The 14,361-nt window shown below is 64.0% G+C and overlaps 2 protein-coding genes across 4 annotated transcripts; both read left to right on the top strand.

Annotated features, from left to right (window-relative positions):
* The first annotated feature begins 44 nt into the window (after window positions 1-44).
* TEDC2 (tubulin epsilon and delta complex 2) lies at window positions 45-5,047 on the top strand. 3 transcript variants are annotated; one of them, XM_023246496.2, is made up of 10 exons: window positions 45-1,016; window positions 1,107-1,205; window positions 1,374-1,444; window positions 1,548-1,953; window positions 2,231-2,392; window positions 3,012-3,105; window positions 3,285-3,396; window positions 3,485-3,586; window positions 4,047-4,234; window positions 4,489-5,047. In XM_023246496.2, exons 1-10 carry the CDS (start codon window positions 991-993, stop codon window positions 4,624-4,626), a joined length of 1,398 nt encoding a protein of 465 aa, XP_023102264.2. In that variant the 5' UTR covers window positions 45-990; the 3' UTR covers window positions 4,627-5,047. The 3 variants fall into 3 exon arrangements, with proteins under 3 accessions (XP_023102264.2, XP_011288992.3, XP_023102265.2); XM_011290690.4 differs by having other exon boundaries at window positions 50-1,016; window positions 4,044-4,234; XM_023246497.2 differs by having other exon boundaries at window positions 55-1,016; window positions 2,339-2,392; window positions 4,044-4,234.
* Window positions 5,048-11,221: 6,174 nt separating this feature from the next.
* Window positions 11,222-13,744, top strand: NTN3 (netrin 3). Its single transcript, XM_023246237.2, is given in 7 exon segments — window positions 11,222-11,424; window positions 11,427-12,272; window positions 12,344-12,532; window positions 12,623-12,772; window positions 12,933-12,983; window positions 13,116-13,190; window positions 13,404-13,744. Coding segments are annotated over 7 exon segments (1,731 nt in total). The 5' UTR covers window positions 11,222-11,345.
* Window positions 13,745-14,361: the final 617 nt, after the last annotated feature.

The following is a 14,361-nucleotide window of genomic DNA, read 5'->3' as shown; positions in this document are numbered from 1 at the left end:
TCTCTTGCCCCCTCCTCCCAGCTAGCACCTCTCGCCCCCTCCTCCCAGCTAGCATCTATCCCCCTTCCTCCCAGCTAGCATCTACCCCCTCTTCCTCCCAGGTAGCATCTGTCCTCCCTCCCAGCTAGCATCTATCCCCCCCTCCTCCAGCTAGCATCTATCCCCCCCCACACACACCCCAGCTAGCATGTATCCCCACCTCCTCCCAGCTAGCATCTGTCCACATACACACACACACCTCAGCTAGCATCTATCCCCCCCCCCCACACACACACACACACACCCCAGCTATCCTGAGTCACTGAGGGTCCTCCATCCTGGAACTGCTTCCCGTTGCTTCTATGACATCTGAAGCTCCACTCCTCCATCCCTCTGGATTCTAGCTCCCCTTGCACCACCCATCCTTCACCTGTCCCTGTCTAAACACACCTGCCCCACATTGGACATTCTTGCCCAGACCTGCTGTTCACGGGCCACAATCCCAGCTCTCCTGGACTTTCAGGAGCCTATGCTCAGGTACCTACCTGATGCCACCTCCAAATGTCATCATATCACCAGCATGTCCAAAAGTGAACACTCCCTCCTCCCTAGCTCTGCCCCTAACACGCGTTATTCTCACCCCCTAGCGACTGTTACCCCAGTAAACTGGGTCACTCGACGTCCCCTGCCCTATCCTAGGTGGCCTGGGGTCCGCAAGGCAGCTCGGCCCCGCTTTAGAGCACCTTCAATAAGGACAGGCAAAGTCTACCGTAAGTGACCACAGGTGCCACAGTCTGTCTACTCATTCAAACCACAAGTCTGCGCATCACTTGAGGACCCTCTGCTGCCCCGGGGCCCTGCTCCGAATGGGAATGGCTGGCGCCCGGCGGGGGCGGGGCTTGCGCTCTGGGCTTGGGATTGGGTAGTCCGGCCGGAAGGGGGCGGTCTTCTAGCCCGGAAAGGCCCGGACTTCCTGGAGGCGGCAAATCCGGAGGAGCCGCTGTCGCCCTCATGCTGCCCGCGGACTGCTCGCGCCGGTGAGACCCGCGCGCAGGGAGGGAGCGGGGCGGGAGGGGGCGCGGCGCGAGGCCGGCCGGGGTGCTAAGCCGCCGGTGTGCCCCTCCCAGGCTGGTGGCCGAGCTGCGGGACGCTCTGGACGCCTGCGCTGAGCGGCAGAGGCAGCTGGAGCGGAACCTGCGCGTCTCCCGCCGGCTGCTGCGGACCTGGTACGCGGACCCCGAGACCGCCCGGCCAGGCCTCCCTCGGGTCCTGGGAACCCCCCTCGGAGCCCCCGGACTGGGGGACCGCCGCAAAGCCAGGCGGCCCCTTTGGGGTCCCTTGCGCCTGAACCCTGCCTCTTGGCCGTGCCACGACTGTACTGTGAAACTTCGCAGGGAACCAGCCGAGACCCCGGCTCCGCAGCCAACCCCAGCGCCAGAAACCAGTGGAGAGGCCCCGTCTCCGGGTAAACTTCCAGCACCCACCTTCTCCTGGTGCCACTCCTGCTCTGTTTTCCGGACAAGCAGTAGTGAGTGACCACTGCACGCATGGGTCTTTGGTTTTTGCAGAATCCACACCCAGCCCTCAAGACCTCAAGGAGCTGGAGCTTCTGACCCAGGCACTGGAGAAGGCTGTACGGGTGAGAAAAGGCATCTCTAAGACTGGAGAAAGACACAAGGCCCTCAGCCTGAAGTCTGGGTCCGCTGCCATTTCTGCCACCACAGCCTCTGCCCCATCCCGGGCCTCTGGCCAGGCTAGCTGTCGAGTCTCAGAGACAAAACCCCCCAGGGGCATCCAGCAGACTGTGGTGCCTGCTAGGGGCCTCCCTGAGTGCAGGCTCCTGTCAGTGGGGGATCGCACCCGTATGGGGAGAGGATCCCGAGCCACCAAGCCTGGACCAGGCCCCAGGGACCAACAGATACCCCCATCGGCTGCTCTTCAAGCCCCAGAAGCTTTCACACTGAAGGAGAAGGGGTAGGTTTCCCAGACTCTTCCTGGAGGAACTGTTGTCTCTTCTAGATCAGACCCTGGCCAGCAGCAGGAGTCTGGGATGTAGGGTGACAGGGAGGACAGGGCATTGAGCCCGATGCGGGCCAGGGGAGCCTCCAGGGTGCCATCCCATGAGACCCATGCCCCAAAGCTGGCAGAATGCAACATCACTAGGGCCTGTCCAGTAACCTGTTCTCTCATCCATATAGCCCAGGGGCTCCAAATGGGCTCTGCTCCTGGTTCCCTCTCTTCTCTCTGCCAGGGCAGATGTGGACTGCTGGCTCCCACAGCCACTCTGGAAGCCCTGTTCGGGGCTTGAGGGGGGCAGCCCCCAGAGTGCGGCTTCTCTGAGCACTGGCTTCCCTGACAGGATCCTGCTGCGGCTACCCATGGCCTACAGGAAAGCGGCTTCCCGGAACTCCCGGTAAGGCTGAGTGTCAGCTGGGTGGGGCCGGTAGGGGAGACCAGGGAAGTGTGGACAGCGGGGAGGTCGAGGCTTCCCAGCAGCGCAGGGCCTCCTCGGTAAGGCTTTTCCAGCAGGCCCCTCTGCTTTGTTGGCTGGGTGGGACACTTTCCGAGATCAGCTAGGACTGCCCTCATGACCTTAGACTCTGCCGGCTTTGAAGCTAAGAGACCCCGGGTCCCTGTTTGTCTTCTCTGTGGAGCAGAGAATGATGGTATCAGCTTCAGAGAGGTGTTGTGAAGGTTAAACACGGCAGTGCCTTTCAAGTGTGTGCTGTGCCTGCACCCCGAGTTCTTTACCACTGTCCCAGGGAGGCTCCGGTACCAGTCGCTGCCAGCCCCTCTCCCCTTTTTCCTTGAACTTTCTCTGGGTATTTCCCAGAGTACGTTGGCTCTGTCGTCTCTTCGTGGACAGTGTCCTCTCAGTTTTCCAAGGCCTCCGAAGGTCCCTCCTGGCTTTCAGCAGAGCCAGACACCCCTACCTGGGGCCCCTCCCTGGCCCTTCCCTGCCTCCTGAGGCCCAGCTGGATGGCATAACTGCGTCCCTCTCTGGTTCCCGGGTGCTTGTGTGTCCATCCCAGCCTGTGGGCCCAGCTCAGCTCTACACAGACCAGTGACTCCGTGGATGCCGCTGCCACCGCCAAAACCCAGTTTCTCCAGAAAATGCAGATGACTGTATTCTTGCCGGGCTTGTGGGACCCTCCACGGTGGGGGTGGGGGGTGGTCCTGGCTCTGAGCCTGGTGAGTTTCAGGAGCCACTCCAGGAAGGGCCAGAGCCATTCTGGGGCCCTGTCCTTGGTGGGAGGGGAAGGGGGGAACCTGGCCACAGAGCAGTTTCCCTGACCCGTGTCCAGTCCGGTGGGCCCGGCTCTGGGCTCAGTGCTGCAGCAGTGGAGGCCGAGGTGGGGCTCCTGCGGACAGCCTGTTCGCTGCTGAGACGGCGAATGGAGGAAGTGCTCTCAGCAGGTCAGTGGGCCCTGCTGCGTGTCTTGGGCCAGGGAGGGCTTGGGACTGGTGTGGACCTGACCTATGCTCTCCCTTGACTTTTACATAGACCCTGCTGACTGCATGCAGGAGTACCGCTGCCTGCTTACCCTGGAGGGGCTGCAGGCCATCACGGAGCAGTGTCTCCACAGGCTGCAGGAGCTGCGTGCAGGTGAGACCCCCTCCCCACCGACACACACACCCCTCAGTATGTGCTGAAGTCTTGTCAGTGGTCGAAGTCCTAGAGCCAAAAGGCACCATTAACAGCTGCTCAGGAGCAAGGACACTCAGGACAGGTCCTTTCTGGAGCCCCCCCCCCCCCCCCCCCCCCCACTGAACTGTCCCACGGGACCAGCCAGACCTGCCCCCCCCCCCCCCCGCGCCCCTCCCCTGACGGGCCCTGGCTCTGCGAACAGTCAGCTTATTTTCCTAGTCACTGAGGGTGGCGTGTGAGAAGCAGAGACATACCGGCCCCTGGCTTGCTTTGTGTCACTAGAGGTGATTTTTCACGGATAACGAGGCTTCATCTAGGAGGCAAACCTTTGACTTTGCACTGCCCCCCCCAGAGGCAGATGGGGAGGAGGTCCCTGGCTGCCACCCCATGAGTCCACCTCCCCCTGCCTTCACAGCAGTGGCGGGACAGCAGCTGGGGCCGTGGCCTGTGGGGAGACGCCCCGGAGCCTCACTGCCCTGCGGAGGAGGAACAGACCCTATCTGGAGCCCCCAGCTTCTTCTCTACTCCAGCACCCAGGAGTTGCAGACTCTAGAGGCCCTGAGGCTGCGGGTGGCCATGCTAGACCAGCAGATCCACCTGGAAAAGGTACTTCCGGAGTAGGGGCGTGGAGACTGGGCGACGGGGGAGCCGTGGGCTTCGGTCCATCTGAAGATGGGGCTTCTGGGCTTGTGTGCATGCTGACACAGCATTGGCCCAGGGGCAGAGCTTTAGAAGGTGGGAGGGGCGGGAACACACGCCTGAAGCCCGCCCTGGAATTGCCTCAATTCAGGGCCTTCTGTGAGCCCTCCCTGGACAGGGCCCGGGCCCTCCTGAGATCTTAACTCTTTGTTACCCCTCAGGTCCTGATGGCGGAACTCCTCCCCCTGGTGGGCACACAGGGGCCACACTGGCTAGCGCTTTGCCGAGCTGTGCACAGCCTGCTTTGCGAGGGAGGGGAGCGCTTCCTCACCGTCCTTCGAGATGAACCTGCCGACTGAACCTTTCCTGTGGCCGGCTGCCACCCCCGAGCCCCGTTCCCAGGCCTCAGGACCCTGGCATGAGGGTGACCTTGTTCGGACACTGAGACTCTTGGGAGACCACTCCCTGCCCCCCACTAGTTAACTGGGACTGAGAGGATTTCCAATGCAGAGATGGTGTACCCACCCTGGTAAACCAGCTTTCCCAGGTGGTTGAGGACAGTCCCCTGGCTCTTCCTGAGGAACCCAGGGCCCTTCTCACAGCAGCTAAAGCGAGTAGTCAGACCTCCGCTTGGCTTCGCCTTCCCCAGGCTGAGACCGGAGGCCTTTCTGGGGCTTTTTGTAGTACTTCTGTTTCTTCTCGCGTTAGATCTATAAGCCACTTGTGTGACATTAACACTACTTTAGCAAGTACGTATATTGAAATCACACTAAGATGGGACTTGATGCGTGTTTTTGCTCACCGAGACGCATCAGGTGTATTCACTGAGAACACATACTGAAGGGAGGGAAAGGCCACTGAAGGCGAGCAGGACTGGGGACTTCTGCCAGCATTGACCCCAGCACACCTGAAACCCCTCCCTCCAATCCCCTAGACTGTACTGGGCTCATGGGAAAACACAAAAGCCACAAGCCTATATCAGAGTGGGTGGGCACCGCGTGGCATCTGTGCTCACCAACCCCACAGCTGTTGCTGTGGCCAGCATGGGCACCCTCCCCCCTGCCTCCCCTGCTGAAGGAATCCTTGCTTTGTGGAACAAAAAAACAACTTACAGGTCAAGGTCATGACCTCTGGGTTTAAACCAGTCACAGGGTTGGGCTTACTCTTAATTGCTGCTGTGGGACTTTTAGCAAGATTCTCAAGGGCCCAGTGTTGTCCTCACTGTCATTCTGGGGTTAGTTGTTGGGAGAGGTAATTGAAGAGACGTGACCACCCGTTGACCCGTGAGCTGGATCTGGGCAGCGGGAGGCTCCTCGCCCCCTCCCCTGTCCTCGGAATGTGGGTTCCACTTGCCTCGTCACTCCCAGGGTCTGTTCCGAGGACACAGCCTTGAGGTAGTGATGTGATACTTTAAACACCTGCACGGGGTACACGGCTGAGCCCGCTGAGGGCCTCCCGAGACATCAGCCTCTAAGCTCTGGTGGGCGCGTCTTGTAGGTAAGGCCCGTTTGCTTGTTGACCCTGCCACCCACCCGGCTGGAGTGGCCTGCCTCCTTCTTCAGTCTCTCCCTGCCCTCTGCACGTGGGGGCCAGTTTCAGATGACACCCGGATGCTCCCAAGGAGCCCGCGCACCCACAGCAGTGGTTATTACCGCTGGGTCGGGGGTGAGGACAGATTACACAGTGCTGGGCCCTGGTGAGGCCTGGGAATCTGGTGTTCTTTAAGCCTTTACTGAGGGTGCTTGGGTGGGTCAGTCGGTTGAGCATCTGACTTTGGTTCAGGTCACGATCTCATCGTTTGTGAGTTCAAGGCCAGTATCCGGCTCTCTGCTGTCAGCATGGAGCCGGCTTCAGAGCCTCTGTCCCCCTCTCTGCACCTCCCCCGCTCATCTTCTCTGTCTCTCAAAAATAAGCATTATATTAAACAAAAACCATTACTGATCACCTGTGCAGAGCAAGATCCTCAGAGCTGGGGCATTGGCCCTTTGTGTGGACAGCGATGAGCAATTAGGGAATAAAACCAGCCTCTGCCCCAGGGGGATCCAGACCCAGGAAACCCCTGGAGAAGCCCTGGTTTCCTGAGAGCCGATGAGGGGTAGTAGGTATGGGGGAAGGACCGAGTGATGTTGAAGCAGCCCCGAGATAGCTCTGGGCCGCAGCAGGAAGTCCTTCTTATAAAAGCCCCCGCAGTCCCACAGGCCAGAAACCTTGAACATGGAATCCCAGGTTTTGTGGCCTGCTGGGAACCAGATGATAGACCAATGTAGGAAACCTAAACCACTCCTCATTGTACTGAGGGGCCTCTAGGGACTGGAATAGCAATGTCCACTGCCCAGGGCAGGAACAGAGAAGGGAAGCCAAGAGATAGGGAGCCTGGGGACAGCCACCCCCCTCTCCTGACCACTGTCATCACTGTCTCCAGAGCTCATGCCCAGTTACTCTGATCTTGAGGAACCCTTCATATCCAGGGTGAGTCCCACCACCACCCTGTCACTGGCCACCCGAAAACTAGTTTCCATAACCAGTGGCCTCCACCAAAATTATTTAATCCACCAGTTCACTTGGTTTATTATGCACCTTCCCTACTGGACCTTTGCCCCATGAGGGCAGGGGTGCAGTCCACCTCGATCCCTGGCCAGGCCCAGATGGGTGCCCAAAGGTTGTGGACTCCATGACCCACCTATCAGGACCAGTCCTGGTGATGTCTTTGTGGAGGGCTGTCCTGCCCGCGCTTGGGCAGGGAGGTGACCCCCGTAGCGTCTGGAAGGATGAGAGCAAAGGTCTGGGTAGGCGCCCCCTCTAGATTGCACCCGCCCACCCAGATTCAACGCCAAGCCAGGAGGCGGCAGCGAACTCCTCTCCTCGGCGTCCCGGTGGCGTCACCGCATCCCGGGCCAATCCGCACTGACGTGGCGGTCGAGGACGGGAGTGGGGTCTGCGCGGGCTCCCACACCCACCCTGAACGCGGCCCCCGCGTCGGCGGCATGAGCGCACCCGAGCCCCCACCCGCGGCCCCTGCCGAGCCCCTCGCGTCCCCCGAACCCCCCGGGGCCCTGCGAGCGCTGCTTTTGGCCACCGGCGGCGTGGGGGGTTCCTGGCCGCGCTGCGTCCTGCCGTTCGGCGTTGTGGCCCTGGTGACCGGCGCCGCTGCCACAGCCATCACCTTCTCGCTGCGCGGACCTCGCCTGGACCCGGAGCAGGGCGTGGCGCTGGCCGCGCTGGGCGCGGGCCTCGGGCTCCTGGCCGCCGCCTTCCTGTGCTGGCACGCTCGGCGGCGGCGGCGGGCCGGGCGCGCGGGGCAGCGGGAGCCGGGGACGTCCTGAGCCCGCGCGGGCGGCCCCCTCCCCAGCGAAGTCACCGCGAGCCGGGCGCCTCCTCCCTCCGGACCTCACCACGGCTGGGCGCGCGCAGCGCAGCGCGCGGGTGGCGGGTCGCGGAGGCCCCCTCCCTCGACCGTTTCTTCCCAAGCCCTTAGGAGGCCAAGGGCGTGCGAGCTACGAGACATTTCCCTGTGCTCTCCCCTCTCGCCTCTCCCCCCTCCTCCCAATGTTGCTTTTCAGTGTTCTGCTTGGCGTGCAGAGCGGGTGGCGACCACAGAGAGAGTCTGCCTGGCACGGGGGCCCTGCCGGGGATGCAGGGTGCAAGAAGGCCACGGACTTGGCGGGGGCCGCCCTCCCGGGTCGAGGCGCAGCGTGCCGTACGCCCCTCCCCCTGCTGTCTGTCCTCACTGCTGGGTTGGAAGCCCCTCTCGGCATAATAGACGCTCAATAAATGTTTGTGCTATGTGTGAACGAGTTGTGGCTTGCAAAGGTCTGGAGGGGACAGTAGGTCCTGGGCTAGGCCGGGAGTGTTAGATCAGTTGGCCTTTTAAGGGAGAGACCCCAGCCCCCTGAGGCCTGGGACATCTGGCCCCCTGGGCCCCTTCTCCCCCAGATGGGTTCCCTGCCTGCCCCAAAGCCAGCAGCTGTCACTCCGACAGGGTGGGGGCGGGGGACCGTGCGGTGGGGATGGGAGGACTGTAGTGGCCTGAGAAGATCCGGGGGGGGGGGGGGGGCAGGGAGGCGGAGCTTCTTCTAAGGTGCCAGAATGGGGCAGGACCGGCTGAGAAGGTGTGACAGGCTGGGGACAGGTCGGCCAGCCCTCCGGAGCCATTGAGCCTGCACTGGGGGCTGGGCTTAACTCTCATCAGGCCATCTGCCAGGGCCATCCTAGGGGCCAGAAGAGAATTTGTGCAGGCGGGGGGGGGGGGGGGGGGGGGGAGGGGGGTGGTCATTGCAGGGAAGAGGTGGGGCTGCCTGCAGCCTCCTCCCCAGGGAGCTGGTGGTACCGCCGCCCTCTGGGCCCGCAACTCCCGGCTTGCTAACAGGGATGAACACTGGCAGCAGGCTGAGCCCTGGGGGCCTCTTTCCACCCACACCAGAAACCACCAGATGTTCTGCAGCCCCTCGCCCGACTCAGGAGGAAGCTGGGCTGCAGACAAAGCCTGCACAGGCTGGCCCGAAGCTGGAGGGGAGCCTGCTCCCTGATTTCCTTTCTTCCCTCTTGCCAGGAGTCTTGAAGCGCACTCAGCCAGGGGCTCCCTGGAAGCTTGTCTCAGGCTCTGTGGAACCTGCATGTTGGGCCTGGGCACGTCTCCCCACCGTGGCCAGCTAGTCACCCAGAAGGTTCTATTGCAGCCTCTACTCTCTTGCCAGGGCTATTGCAGCCTCTACTCTCTTGCCAGGGCTCTGCTCATCCCAGGCTGAGTTGGACGCTGATGACCAGAAGGGATGTTGAAGGGGGTGGTTGGGAAGGTGCCAATTCCAAATGTCACTCATTCTGGAGCAGGATGTGCTGTCAGCTCCCTTATTCGTGCACCTATCTGTTGTTGAGGGGCGCATTTTTTTATCGGGAAGTTGAGGTGAGGTACCGTGGCACCTGTTCTGTGGGGCAGAGGGGACCCGCAGACTCCCTGCTGCTGCCAAAGGTGAAGGGAGAGAGGCCAGCAGCCCCTCTGGCTCAATCCTTCCCAAGTCTCCTGTGATCTCATCAACCCCTCCACCAACCCCCCCCCCCCCCGCATTTGTGCTGGAGGGTGCCTGTCACTTCAGGTGCCCCATCACCCTGTCTTCATGCTGCTCTCTCCTCTTCTCCTTTGGTTTCCCAGGGGAGGTCCCAGCGTCCTCCTGTCCCTCCCCTCCCGAAGAACACGAAGGTTCTGCCTCCCCCTACCCTCTCCTTGTGGGTGCTCGCAGTCTCTCTGGCCTGGCTGCAAGCGAGGCTCTGCACACACAGACGCATCTGCATGGCGTCCTCGTCCTCCGCCAGCTACAGGGCCTGGCCAGAGGTGAGCCTCCCATCTGAACCTTCAGGACTCAGACTTTCTCTCAGGTCACACATGTCCCTGTGTTCCCTGGCCCCCGTGCACGCAGCTGCCCCTTCCTGGGATGCTTGGCCCTGTCCATCAAAGACCTAACAGGGGAAGTGGTCTCTATCCAGAGCAATCCCTGGTCTCTCTTGGTTGGGTCACTGTCAGCTGCAGCTGCCCTTTCCCCACCTGGTGACCAGGCTGCCCAGCTGGGCTCCCACCTCAGGTTCTCTACCCAGACCTGCTGGGAAGTGGGCCAGGCTCAGGGGTTCTGACGCTGAGCCGTCTGTGACCAAGCCCTCCCCATGGACCAGACTCCACTCCCTACCCTGCACAGGGGTCCTCAACTGCCGACCAAGCCCCTGAACCCCAAGGAACCCTATTACCTAGTGGGCTCCCCGGCCCCCACACACGGCTTCACTTTCTCCCTGCCAGCTCTGGGGGCTGGACCCATCATGGCGAGGCAATCAGACAGAGACCCAGAGATGCTTTGGGACAAGAGTTTGGCCTGATCTGGGGGTTGGGGGTGGAGGGGGTATGCCAATTTCATCACTTAGGTAAGCTCAGGTCAGACGGGGAGGATGCATCCTTCCTGAACATAAAGCAGGAGAGACTCCAGTCTGTAGAGGCCCTGGCTGAGTCCGATACCTAGGTAGCTCATCAAACCTCCCCGATGGCTCAGCAAAGTTGAGTAACAGGCATCTGTCCAGTGAAAACACTCAGTCTCAGGTTAAGGAACCTGAACCACAGGACTAGAAGTCGGAGCAGCTTGGATTCAAAATCAGACCTGGTCCCAAAGGTGCGGTTTTTTTCTGCTCGTGCACACCACTGCCTTGGGGACATCCCATAACCACCAGTTCTGCTTGGCTCCTCCAGCCCTGAGTGTTCCCTGTAGGGACCCAGGGGAGCATCGGGGCACCAGCCTTCAGATCCAGAGCCCAGTCTGCCAGATGGGCCTGAGGGAGGAGGCGGCCAGACCCCCGCCCAGCACGTGGCACAGCCCCAGGAGCAGTCAGGGCCTGGATGCAGGCCGGGGACCCTGCTGGGTGGTCCCCCACGGGCTGCGTGGCTGAGCGGCCCCCTCCAGACCCCTCCCGCCAGCCGCATTCCTGGCTCCCCGGCCCCTCCCCCGGCTCGCGGGCCTCCCAGCCCCCTCCCCCGCTGGCCCCGCCAGTGTCTGAATCTGCTTCTGATTCCGGCTCTGCCGACGAGGCCCCCTCCCCTCTCCTCCCTCCTTCCCGGCCCGAGCAGCCCCGCCCCCGGCCGGGCCCAGGCTTGCGCCTACTGCGCCCCCCACCCCCTCCTGGCACAGCTCGCCCGTCGTCGCTAGAGCCGGGAGGAGGCGGCGGCCGGGGCGCCCCAGGCCCCGCCCGCCCTCGGCCCTTCCTGGGAGGCCGGGAGACCTGCTCGACCCGGCCCTCTGTGGGTGAGTGCAACGGCGGGCGACGGGTGGGGCCTCCGCGGGCGGAGGCGCCGGGAGCGGGGGCGACTCCTGTCATCGCTCCAGGCCCAGCGGGAGGACGCGCCAGCATCCCCGCTGTTGCGCTTGGCCCGGGGCGTGCCCGCGGCTGCTCCCACCTCTGGGCCTCGGCTGGGGCCGCCCGGGATTGCTTGGCATTGCGGGCCAGCGGGCAGAGCCTCGGACCCGGGCTCGCTCTCCGCCCCCCACCCCCACCCCGAGGGCAGCAGCGTGGGGCCCGGCGGGCCGGCGGATCTACCGCGACTCCGGCCATGCCCGGCTGGCCCTGGGGGCTGCTGCTGACCGCGGGCACGCTTTCGACCGCTCTGAGCCTGGGGCCGCCGGCGCCCGCCGACCCTGCCATGACGAGGGGGGCGCGCCCCGCGGCTGCGTGCCGGGCCTGGTGAACGCCGCCTTGGGCCGCGAGGTACTGGCGTCCAGCACGTGTGGGCGGCCGGCCACGCGGGCCTGTGATGCCTCCGACCCGAGGCGGGCACACCCGGCCGCCCTCCTGACCTCTGCAGGGAGCACCACAAGCCCTGTGTGCTGGCGTTCGGACTCACTGACGCAGGCGCCCTTCAACGTGACCCTCACAGTGCCTCTGGGCAAGGCTTTTGAGCTGGTGTTCGTGAGCTTGCGCTTCTGCTCTGCGCCCCCTGCCTCGGTGGCTCTGCTCAAGTCACAGGACCATGGCCGCAGCTGGGCCCCACTGGGTTTCTTCTCCTCCCGCTGTGGCCTGGACTATGGCCGCCTGCCTGTCCCTGCCGATGGCCCACCAGGCCCAGGGCCCGAAGCTCTGTGCTTCCCGGAGCCCCAGGCCCAGCCCGATGGTGGTGGCCTTCTGGCCTTCAGCGTGCAGGACGGAAGCCCACCAGGCCTGGATCTGGACAGCAGCCCAGTGCTCCAAGACTGGGTGACTGCCACAGACATTCGAATAGTGCTCACAAGGCCTGCCGTGCTGGGGGACACCAGGGACTCCGTGGCCATGGTCCCTTACTCTTACTCGGCGACTGAGCTCCAGGTGGGCGGGCGCTGCAAGTGCAATGGGCATGCCTCAAGGTGCCTGCTGGACACCCAGGGCCACCTAATCTGCGACTGCCAGCATGGCACCGAGGGCCCCGACTGCGGCCGCTGCAAGCCCTTCTACTGCGACAGGCCGTGGCAGCGGGCCACGGCCCGGGAAGCCCACGCCTGCCTTGGTGAGGCCTTGGAGGGCGGCCTGGGGACCCTGGACTGGGCCAGCCTGCCCCTGACCCATCCCTTCCTGCAGCTTGCTCCTGCAATGGCCACGCGCGCCGCTGCCGCTTCAACATGGAGCTGTACCGACTATCCGGCCGCCGCAGTGGCGGGGTCTGCCTCAACTGCCGGCACAACACGGCCGGCCGCCACTGCCACTACTGCCGGGAGGGCTTCTATCGAGACCCTGGCCGTGCCCTGAGTGACCGCCGCGCTTGCAGGGGTGAGCCTGCCGCCGGCTGCCTGCACGTCCTCACCCTCTGGGTTCCCACCTCCCCAGATGGGCTTCTGACCGTCCCATCTCTGTCCTCAGCATGTGACTGTCACCCTGTTGGTGCTGCTGGCAAAACCTGCAACCAGACCACAGGCCAGTGTCCCTGCAAGGATGGTGTCACGGGCCTCACCTGCAATCGCTGCGCCCCCGGCTTCCAGCAGAGCCGCTCTCCCGTGGCACCCTGCGTTAGTGAGTGACCCTGCCCTGCTTCCGCCACCTCAGCCGAAACCACACCAGTTCTCCACACTCCCCCTCCCCACCCCCCCCCTCCCCGCTGCTACCTGCTTGTCCCCAGAGCCCTCCGAATCCTCCCCCTCAAATGCAGGCGGCTCTCTCACCCTGTCCGCAGAGACGCCTGTCCCTGGACCCACTGAGGAGAGCAGCTCTGTGGAACCCCAGGGTGAGTGGACACAGAACAGGGGCCCAGATTGGCATGACTGTGGGGGAAGGGGGCTTGGGGTTCAAGGAGGGGGAGGAGGAAAGGGCGGGGTAAGAAGGGAGGGATCTGTGCCAGCCTCCACACCCCCTCCAGACTGCGACGTGCACTGCAAACCAGCCCGCGGCAGCTACCGCATCAGCTTGAAGAAGTTCTGCAGGAAAGACTACGGTAGGCCTCCTGCCGTCACCTTCTCACCGTCCCTTGACCCTCCCTGGGCCTCCCCCTGTCGCCGGCCCCGCCCTGTCACCCCCCCCCCCCGTCCCCTCTCTGTGCCCCCCTCCCCACACCGCGGGCGCCCGGAGCTCCTCCGCGCGGCCCGCCCCCTCCCGGCTCCGCCCCGCCTGACCCCGCCCCATCTCGCCCTCCCCCCGCCCCCCTCAGCGGTGCAGGTGGCGGTGGGCGCGCGCGGCGAGGCGCGCGGCTCGTGGACGCGCTTCCCGGTGGCCGTGCTTGCAGTGTTCCGGAGCGGCGAGGAGCGCGCGAGGCGAGGGAGCAGCGCGCTGTGGGTGCCGGCGCGGGACGCGGCCTGCGGCTGCCCGCGCCTGTTGCCCGGCCGCCGCTACCTGCTGCTGGGGGGCGGGCCGGGGACCGCGGTCGGGGGCCGGGGGCCCGGGCTCAGCGCTGCCCGCGGGAGCCTCGTGCTGCCCTGGCGCGATGCGTGGACGAGGCGCCTGCGGAGACTGCAGCGGCGCGAGCGGCGGGGGCGCTGCGGGACGGCCTGAGCCCGCAGCGCGGGCGGGGCGCTGCTTCCACGTTGAGGCGCACGTTCAGCCGGTGCATCTGCCTGCAGAGGAGTCTTTGCTGGCGTCGCGCGCGTCGCCATCTGGGCCCTCGCCCCGACCCTGCCCAGCGACTCCCTAGATGCCACGCGCCCATGCCTAAGAGGGGTGTGACCGATGTAGGGACACCCCGCGCCGACACACAGGGATGTGATAGCCCCAAAGAGCTGCTTCAGGGATCCACTGGGCAGTTGTCATCCCAACGGACTCCTTGCCCGCCATCCTCGCATTATCTTCCCCCTCCTACGGGCACTGTGATGGTCGAAGAGGCTGTGAACCCCCTGTGGGGCCGAACAACATTTCGAGGCTCTGAGAACACTCTAAGGGACGCTGTGACCCCCAGCCCCCCCCCCCACACACCCGTGATGTCGTGATCCCTCAGAGAGCATTTTCACCTTCCTAAAAAGCACTGTGACCCTCTCCCAACAGATATGAACCCCTTTGTGATGCCAGGACCCATCTAAGGTCTGAGAACACCCCCAGGGCCGCGGTGGCTCCAACCCCCACGGACTCTGATCTTCAGGGAGTGGTCTGACTCCTCCCCAGGAGGCACTGTGGCC

The sequence above is a fragment of the Felis catus genome, chromosome E3, assembly GCF_018350175.1.
Source record: "Felis catus isolate Fca126 chromosome E3, F.catus_Fca126_mat1.0, whole genome shotgun sequence".
NCBI lineage: Eukaryota > Metazoa > Chordata > Mammalia > Carnivora > Felidae > Felis > Felis catus.
Note: the sequence above shows the minus strand (reverse complement) of the source record. Positions and strands in the feature narration are given on the sequence as shown.

Excerpts from the sequence above, each read along its gene's own strand:
- TEDC2 (XM_011290690.4), top strand. The coding sequence starts at position 991 with ATGCTGCCCGCGGACTGCTCGCGCCG. Across the intron at positions 1,954-2,230 it reads TTCACACTGAAGGAGAAGGG|GGCAGATGTGGACTGCTGGC; the intron begins GTAGGTTTCCCA and ends TCTCTCTGCCAG. Across the intron at positions 2,393-3,011 it reads GCGGCTTCCCGGAACTCCCG|CCTGTGGGCCCAGCTCAGCT; the intron begins GTAAGGCTGAGT and ends TGTCCATCCCAG.